Source organism: Panthera onca, chromosome C2, assembly GCF_046562875.1.
Source record: "Panthera onca isolate mPanOnc1 chromosome C2, mPanOnc1 haplotype 2, whole genome shotgun sequence".
Classification (NCBI taxonomy): Eukaryota; Metazoa; Chordata; class Mammalia; order Carnivora; family Felidae; genus Panthera; species Panthera onca.
Genome location: NC_138347.1, coordinates 7,224,352 through 7,234,020, shown reverse-complemented (window position 1 = coordinate 7,234,020; position 9,669 = coordinate 7,224,352). Strand labels below are relative to the sequence as shown.

Here is a 9,669-nt window from a genome sequence, read left to right as displayed (position 1 = left end):
CAAATGAAGAAACGGGAGAAGCTGAGAAGGAAAAGGTCCTTCGTGTAATTACGAATATGAACTGAAGAGTGCTTTGGAGTTAGACTAAGACAGGAGCAGATAGCGAATGTTATTTTGAGATGTAATTTAAGAATTATTTATTTGGGAGAACACAGGAGTATCGTGTCATCCAAAATCATCTCGGCTGCTCATGCTTGTCGTAAAGCTTGCTAATCATCTGGGCTGGGTGGGTGTTGGAGAGCCTAACTGGAAACATCTGCTAAAATGGAATATGCTAATCAGGTCTTATTTTTATGATTTTGCTCACGATATAATTCTGAAGGAGTGGAATGGAGTGATCATCTGAGTAAACTCGTATTTATATGCAAAATGTAGGTGTCTTTGACTCTGCATTTCAAAATAGAGATGATGGATTTTTTCCATTAGAAACGTTTGGGTCACCCCAGCTGCCAGCTTTCATGTTTTTATTCCCCCCACCCCCCCCCAGGAGGTACAGGCACTTTATGGGCCTTTCCCAAGCTGCCGCAAAATGACTGATGGTTGGACTTCTTTTAATCCAAGTAATGCAGAGCGTCTGAAGCTTTGGTAATCGGATCCTACTGACTTTAAAGACCACTGCCAAAATATCCATAGCACAGAGGTTTGGCAACTTGATTTAATCATAGCGAAAGACTTACAAAGTGCGAAACGAGCCCCAAGACGGCTATGAAATGGGCCAGTTCAGAAACCGACTCAGGCTAAGAAGTTGTTCGATTTTGGTGCGTCTCCCTTGCTTTGTATCCCACCTCTCGAACCGCCTTCACCTTGGCCAAAGTTGGGGGCAGGTAACACACACAGAAGAGAGAAGATGTCAAGGGCAACCAACGACTTCAGATCGTAGGAGTAGTGTCTGCGGACATGTGAGGCTCAAGGCTGGCGAACCCCAAACCACAGTGCCCAGATCATCCCAGCGTGGGAAGATTAAGGCAACGGTGGACCCGGCCAGGGCCTCTCAAAGGGAAGCCAAGTGGTAAACTTAGAAGCCATCCCTTGTTCCTGTAAAGTGAGAAACTGGCCGTCCACGACGCTTTATTGACCAACAAGGTTACGGTTTGTGCTAAGAGCAGTAGATCGGTTCGCCGTTCAACCAATGTTTTATGATCCTGGCAGGGACTGAGGGTGATCTGTGACCAGGTGCTTCTCTGGAATTTCTGTCACCCCCGCTCGAGAGGCCTCTTTCCATTCTGGGCACACACACATGGAGGTTCCAACGTGAAACCTTTGGTCGTCTGCTCCAGAAAGACGAGGAGGAAGAGAGAGCGAGCAGGAAGGGCCTGGAGAGGCCAACACCGTTTGGGCGCCAAACATCCTATTTGCTTGGCTCTCGCTTGCACGGATTCCCCGACAAAATAAAACCAGAACACAAGACCCGAAGTTCAGCACACATCTCTGTTAGGCAACTTCAGTCGCTAACAAAGTGCAAATGCGGACTCCCGGGTCAATCTGATTTGCCATGCTAGGCCAAGCTTGTTTTATTACATACATTCTGCATTCTAAGAACTAGTAACTTCATATTGTAAACATTAAGCATACAGAGTTAAAATTCAAGGCCACATTCTATCATTGATTGTCTCTTTTGTCGTGTATCTTTGGCTGGCCGAGATCAACTCGTAGTGTATAAATGCATAAGTTATATAATTATTATATAAAAAGGGGGGAAAAAACATTGGCTTGTATACTTCATTCTGACAAACGCACAGCGTTTGCGACTCGAAAGGAAACCCGGAGCCTCTGCCCAACCCAAACGCCTAGATGGTTTCCGATGGCAGCATCGAAGAAGGCTACCCACCTCTTACCTGACCCTGTGGGGAACAGAGCCCCCCCCCCCCCATAACGATGAGGTCCCGAATGTTTCTTTTAAATATCAGACAATTCCAGTTAAATTTTTCTTTTGACAGACAAACAAACAAACAAAAAAGAGAGATGCGTATTCTTGTTCCTGAATTCTACTACTTCCCCTCGTCCTGGACGCCATTTTCTTCCTCTTAACACTGGGTTTGGTAGGGCACCGACCAATGAACCCGCAAGTCTCCCGACTCAGTCTCCGGCCTCTGCACTGTCCCAAGTCCAGTCTCCACTGCTTGACAAGCGTCTCCCCCAGCCCTCTGGCCTCCTCCTCCTCCGCTCCCTTCTCTTGCACCTCCTCCAGCCCTCTGTCTACAACCACACGCTCGCTGTCCGCAGACGGCCCCGGCCCCACCGCCGGGCTCAGTTCCCCTGATACCGTCCGGGAGCTGTGGCTCTCCCCCGAACGGAACGCATCTGATTTCACCCAAACAGCACGTTCTACTGAGTTCCATCTCGGTATCTGTCGACGGGCCACGGTCTCTCTCTTTTCTTTTTTGATATGTTTCTATTTTAAAATACAGGTAGTTTTCCTTAAAATGACACGTAAATGGTATGTCAGGGGAAGGCTGTGTTACCACTCTCACCGTACTTGAATCCCCGTTTGCGCTAGCGGGACCCCAAACTCCCCTCTGAAGTTTATACGCTTCTTAAGAACGCTTTCTTTGGCACTCTGTCCTCGTGAGTTCTTCAGGCTTCTACTTACAATGTCTTTTACAAGGTGGGTCCACACCCGAGGTGTCCAGATAACGTTACATTTTTCGCATCCTCTTTATTCCTGGAGTAATACTTGAGTAAATCCCTCCCGTTAAGAGTCTTTGGATCTCGTCCCTGGCTTCCTTCCCCAGCGCCAGTCAAGCTTTTACATTCCTCTTGAGGCACTTTTGATTCACGTTCTCCGATAGAGTTGGTGGCAATTTCTTGGTGATCGTATGCTGTTGGGAAAGGCGTCCCTCAGGTCGTTAGTAGTAACTGCCCAGATGAGAAGGCATGTGGCTGCCCGGAAGCCTAGTGTTGGGGTATATACCTCCGGTTGGCGAATTCCAGTAGGGGTTTGGGGCGGCGAAGAAACTGGACGAGGTCACGGGTAGGGCGGGAGGGTGGGGGGCCACAAAGTTCATCTTCTGTGGGTGGGCGTGATAGGAGCCCATGTAAGGGAGGTCTGAGGGGTACTTGTACAGAGATGATTCTGGAGGGTGGGGCTGGAGGGCCTGGGCGATCCCGTGGAAGTCAAACTTGTAGGCGTAGCGCTTCCCGTGGACTTTGGTCATGATATTTTTGTCATAGTAGTAGCGGAGGGCGCGGCTGAGTTTGTCGTAGTTCATATTGGGTTTGCTTTTCCGTTCTCCCCAGCGCCGGGCCACCTCATCGGGGTCCGTCATCTTGAACTCCCCGTTGGTGCCTTCCCAGGTGATGCAGTTGGAGTTCGAGCTGTCCGACAGGAGCTCCAGGAGGAACTGCCACAGCTGAATCTGCCCACTCCCTGAGGGGGGCGGGGGGAAGGAAACAGAAGACCAGTGAGAACAGGTTCCGAGCTAAAGGCAGTGTTTGTTCAGAGACAGAAGCGGGTGCTTAGTGGTGTTCCCTGCAGACGCCTTAACCTGCCTGCGCGCCCGTCCCTCGGCTGCTGGGGATGGTGGCTGCCTTCCTCCCTCTTCTCCAGAATATTGCCCTTGGCTGAACAGGAGTTGCTTCACCTCCCCCCGCGACCCCCCAGGGCAACCCCCAGCCAGAGGGGCTGACACCGTGCACCACAGGCCCGTCTCACTGCCTCAAGGAGGGGCCAGCTCTGTGATGCTGTTCATACTCGTGAGCTCCTTGCAGGACCAGACCAGAGCAAGGTTCCGGCTAAGGCCACCAGCCCCCGCAGCCTCGCCCCTGCCCTGTCTGCTTCATCACTGCCTCTCTCCCAGAGACACACAATGAACTGAGCACCTGCACAAGTATCGGCATCCCAAGTTCTGTGTCTTGGGAACAGGGTCTTCGCTGAGGATCTTTGGTGATATCGGGCTCATCCACAGATCCCAGTAATGCAACGCAAAGAATTTCTACGGGGCAAAGTTTAGGTTGGTCCCATCCATGTCTGACTTCCTTAGAAGCATAGCCAAGCCAACTCTGTGTTTCAGGGGTGAAAGGGTTTATTTTTCCTATTTTGCGAGGCAGAAAGTGCCATTATGTTGATGGCAATAATGACTTAACACCATTTATATTGGCGAGGTCAAGTAAAATAATAAAAGTCATATTTAGGAAATGAACTTCTAAAAGTTTATGGAAAAAATAGAGAATGGAAGTAAACACCGTTATTTCTAACATAACATTTTGCTGGCACCCAGAAAGCAATTCTGTCAAAACTTTTCCTAGAACAGAATTAACCCACTCAAAATGAGGAAGTTTAGAAAAAGTTGGCTCTTTTTCAAACCAGATCACCTATTTCCAGTATTTAGGCAACTGCATCGTAACGGAAATCCACGGGTTGCCCTCGCATTGCGATGCCAGTTGTGTTCAGAAGTTTCCAGAAGAAAATCTGCAGCAGTGAGTGACTGCAAGCCCTTCTGGGGAACCAAATGAGACTCCACCTTCATCAGCCAGATCTCAGTTAGCTGGGGGCACACAGAATTGTGTTCGATCCCACTGGAGAGACACATGGGTGTGTCTTTCAGCTCTTATTAAGTTTCGAGAAAAATCCAGGCATATCGTTCCAGCCACCACGTTACACTATTTTAAGATGACTTATGGCTTCCTCCAGGGAAGCAGCATGTAAATATCGACAGCAGTTTTGAGCACCAGGAGGAACTAAGATGTGCTGAACAGATTTTAGAAGCTTTGAAAGTAACTAAGAGGCCTGGCTTTCCTCCCAAACTCCAGCTGGAACACTGCCTCAGGCTTGTCCCAAAAAGATGACTTTTTTAAACGTTTATTTCTTTTTGAGAGAGAGACACAGAGAGAGCATGAGTGGGGGAGGGGCAGAGAGAGAGGGAAACGCAGACTCCCAAGCGGGCTCTGAGCTGTCAGCACAAGGCCCGACGCGGGGCTCAAACTCACGAACTGCGAGATCATGACCTGAGCAGAAGTCAGATGCCTAACCGACGGAGCCCCCCAGGCGCCCCCCAAAAGAATACTTTTTATTGCACGATCAGCAAATTACCAAGAGATGTGATGAAATGACTGGCAACTATTCAGGGAGTTGATGTCGCGTAAAAATCAATTAGAATTTCTTCCCCCCAAACCCTTCTCCCTAGCTAACTCCCTACATAAATCGCCCAACTCTTACATCCTTGTTTCCAGGCTGGCTACACGGAGATGGGTATATTTGTGAATTCATCCATGCAACAGCATCGTGAGAAAGGTCAGCCTTTTCTGAATGTGCTCTGGAAAATTCTCATTTTCACTCTACAGCACATTTGAAATACATTAACAGCTTGTCATTCAACTCAATGGAAGCCTGTGCTTTTTCGGAACCGCATATTCAAACTGTTCTCAATCAAGTTTTGGTTGCCCCGAACATCTCATTAATATGCATTTGAAAAAATATGAAGAATGGTATGAGAAAACCATATGGTTTTAGTGTACATATTGTAACCAAAGGATTCCTACTTGACAAAAATTCCACACATGACCTGGGAATAGGGAAAAACAAAATTTTTTTATTTAACAGCCCAACATATGCTTCCATGTAAACACGTAGAGTTGTCTGAAAATAAATATTCACTGTGAACGTCCTCCCACAGAGAAAGCAATCCCATAGATTGCGCATAAACACACAGACCTTCCCAGATAGCCAGAATAATGGCCGGTATTTATTCAAACCTTGGCATTGCTCCTAGGAATCTGTCCCTTGCCCACTTCCTTTAGGAACCTGCACAGAGACAGCCAGCGGACAAAAGTGGTTTCATACCCCTCCTGCTTCTGAAGCACTAGAAAGGCAGAGATCTAAATGCGCAGCTGGAAATCCAAAGACGCGCGATTTCCTACTAGACTCTTTTGCCCGTTAACCTTTAAGACACAGCCTCTTGAGCATTTCAAGGATCTATGGGCATAAGAGATCTTTACACAAAATTCATCACCTTCCAAACCTGAGAACAAAAGGGAAAATGCAAAATCAATCGCTGTTTAAGTAAATGTTATAAAATGCAACGGCGTGCCCAGAGCATTAACTGTTAAATTTAATACTCGTAACAAAATCCCTTGGATCCGCAGTATGGAGCAGGTTTTCTTGGGCAAGAATTGCCAAGGAGGCACGGTGGCTGCTGAGGACTCAGCCAATGGTAGATGAACTGAGTTCCTGGTGGCCACAAATTTCAAAAGCAATTTATGAAGACGAAAACATGTCCTGTGCGATAAAGGTGCATTTGAGAACACAGAACGGGGGAGGTCAGACAAGGATATCTAAGTTGTGGGAAGCCTAAGAGGGGCTTGGGCCGTTCACTGGCCAAGCCGACAAGTGAAAGGAGAGGTCCTTACACTCAGGATCCGGCATCCGGCAGCCTGGCCACCTCCCCCCTTCCCCCATCGCCCTCCTTTGGGAAAACCTTTCCAGTCTGTTTTCTCACCCTATCTTGGTAGCGGCTTTCCAACATCAGTAAGAAGTAGCTACTTTTACCCAGGATCAGGTGAGGTAATTAACAAAACCAGGATTGGTGGGAGAAACAATGATGTTGGTTGTGCCCCGCCCACAGGAGAACCCAATGGGATAAGGGGGGGGGGAGGGGTACGCCTGGAAGAGAATGAAAGGCAATGCTTTTATGTTTAGAAGGAAGGTGGTCTCTTCGTGCAGCGGAAAGAGAAGAGAAGTAACAGTAGCAAAGAAGTACAACTAAGCAGAAAAGGGCAAAGCACCTAAAAGGTTTATAAAGCACAGAGAAAAGCAGAGCTGGGAGTGACTCAGCAGCTGTGGGTCCAGAAGGAGGGGTGTTCCCCCCCCCCCCCCCCGAAGAGCGGGGCTCAGCGGCCACCACCTGACGGAGGGACAGAGCAGGAAATGAAGCAGAGAGGGGCCCCCAAAGCACCACGGTGGCAGCCAGTGGAGGCCACTTTCTGCCGTCGCCGGGCACGCAGCAGAGAAACCCGTGGGCACAGCCTGGCCCCTCCACCATGCCGAGCCCCAGGCAGCTGGCACGTCCCAGGGCGGAGGCTTTGCTCCGGGCTCAGTGTGGCTCAGACAGGACTTGGTAGAGTGCAGGGCAGTACGGTGTCTGGAAGCACCACTCTGGAATCATCCCTACCGCCGCTGGATCCTGGTGCTGGCATGCACGGGGCCTTGGGCAGCTCACCTAGCGTTCTGTGCCTCAGTGCCCTCATCTATAAAATGGGGGTGATGGTAACAGCATCTTGCCAGGACACTGTGAGGATAAACTCAACACATGAAGGGTCTTACCATGATTTGTTTGAGCTGAAAACCAGAGGGTTTTTTTTTTTTAATTTTTTCTTTTAACATTTATTTATTTTTGAGACAGAGAGAAAGAGAGCATGAACAGGGGAGGGTCAGAGAAAGAGGGAGACACAGAATCTGAAACAGGCTCCAGGCTCTGAGCTGTCAGCACAGAGCCCGACGCGGGGCTCGAACCCAAAGACCGCGAGATCATGACTTGAGCCGAAGTCAGATGCTTAACCGACTGAGCCACCCAGGCGCCCTGGTTTTTTTTATGTTCATTTATTTTTAAGAAAGAGAGAGACAGAGTGCTAGCGGGGTGGGGCAGAGAGAGAGGGAGACACAGAATCCAAAGCAGGCTCCAGGCTCCGAGCTGTCAGCGCAGAGCCCGACGTGGGGCTCAAACCCACAAACCGCAAGATCATGACCTGAGCCGAAGTCGGACGCTTAACCAACTGAGCCACCCAGGTGCTCCGAAAACCAGAGTTTAAAGAGAGGCACATACCTTGCCTAGAGCTACAAGAGGAGAGAACGAAGCCAAGTGCCCCTCCCCGTGCACCCCATGTTGGCCGTGAAAAACTGTGAATGGTGTTCTTGGGCTGGCTGACGGCCACCGAAAGCCTACTCTTTGCCGATACCATTCTGAGCACTTGTATTTATTTAATTCCCCCCAAGAATCGTGAGGGAGCCCACTGTTGAGATGAGGACATTAGACCCCAGAGAGATAGAGCGATTCATGTTGCCCAATGTCAGCAAAGGTTGGAACCCAGTCTCTAAGCTCAGACACCCGAATCCCAGCACGAACCATTGCTTTCAGGCCTGACCTCCACTCCCTCGAGTCCTCCCCAGGTCGTCCTTTCCCTTGGCCTGGGGCTTGGGAGGTTCAAAGTGGAAGACTGGACACTCCTACCTCCTAACCAATGGCAAAACATCCCTAAAACTGGTCTCCGGCTTTGCACGAAGCTGGATACAATTCATGCCCCCCATTAAAGAGTGTCCAGTTAGCACCGGGGGGGGGGGGGGGGCACTGAACACAACCCAAGAAGGTGCCTTCATGGAAAGGCAGCCTCAGTTCATTAGAGAAGCCACATACACGTTCAGCCATTCTAATGGCACTTCAAGGGGCTGTGTGGCTTACGTGTGATCCATGCCGTAATCGTTCAGGGATGGGATGCACCTCTCAGCAGGAGACACATGGCCCCAAGTGCACGTCACATGAACATCTGGAACCGAGACCTTGAGATGTGGTTATTCTCTCGTGCATTTACACACCACGATGTCACCTTCCCACTTAAAATGATTTACAAAGTTTGCGGTGTACAAAGAGCGAAGGCAGCAGTTTGAAGTGATGAAGGGCCTACTTATCAGAGAATGGGAAAACAGAGTCAAACAGGAAGAGGGAGTCTCATCCCCAGAAAGACCAGAGACATTCTGGTTTTGGGGGTGGGGGAAGCCACGTGAATACGACGGACGCGCGTGCAGCCCGAGGAGAGATGGAAAGAAGCCTAATCATTAGCAACTGAGTAAGACAAGTCTTTATCTTCAAGCCCCTGGTTGGAGGTCACCATCTTGCCCAGGCCAAGTGAGGATGGTCTTAGTGGACAAAGGGCTGTCCTTTGCTCCCAGTGGACTTGCTGACCTACTGTGGACAGAGCCATTTTCCCAGCACCTACACGGTTGTAGAACTCAAGGGAAATCCTTCCTTTCTATTCTCTTGGCCCCCATTCTCCAAGGCTTCCCTCCTCCCTCGGGCTCACTCAGGAGCGGTGCAGGGCAAGAAAATAAAACCAGACTCTGGAGACGGAGAATCAGGGTTCAAATGCGACTTCCCGTTTTATTGGCTGTGTGACCCAGGGAAAGTCACCTAATTTCTCTGGACCTCTGACTCCTCTGTAGGATGAAGATAATGACCTCCCAGGGCTGTGTCATGCAGCGGCATGGCAGACTTAAGCACTTGCCCGGGCATTTCCACAGGGTGGGAGCTATTTGATTGTTATTTCACATGATTGTATTAAAGTCCCCAGAGTGCTCCCGCGTCTGTTCCTTTCCTCTTTCTAATCTATCCTGAACACTGATGCCAGATCAGTCTTCCTGAGGCATGGCTGATAACAGTAATCTCCCAACATAGTAATCCTTTTTATTTGAACCGTTACGAAGCAGTTCGAAATGGAGAGCTGAGCCCGGGATTGGGGGGGACCAGACACCCGGGAGCCTTGGCCACCAGTTGGACGCTCCCTTGAGAGCAAAGCACCTGTGTGGCAGTGTTGTAATCACCCGTGTTCATTTCTCCACCAGAATGTGAGGACCTCGAAGGTCAAGGACGGTATCTCCTTACTCCTCGCGTTTGTTTCTTCAACAAATAATTACTGAGCGCCTGGTCTAGTCCCCAGGGTTGAGTAATAAACAGTCCCTTTTTT

At 49.5% G+C, this 9,669-nt stretch overlaps 1 protein-coding gene across 9 annotated transcripts in view; it reads right to left on the bottom strand.

Moving 5' to 3' along the window:
• Nucleotides 1–1,477: 1,477 nt before the first annotated feature.
• The window catches only part of ERG (ETS transcription factor ERG), a 263,881-nt gene continuing 255,689 nt past the window's right edge, over nt 1,478–9,669 (bottom strand). For all 9 annotated transcript variants that reach the window (XM_078452772.2, XM_060640881.3, XM_060640880.3 and 6 more), the window contains one exon: nt 1,478–3,367. In XM_078452772.2, the coding sequence (XP_078308898.2) occupies nt 2,847–3,367 (521 nt within the window). In that variant the 3' untranslated portion in view covers nt 1,478–2,846. The remainder of the gene's footprint in view (nt 3,368–9,669) is intronic.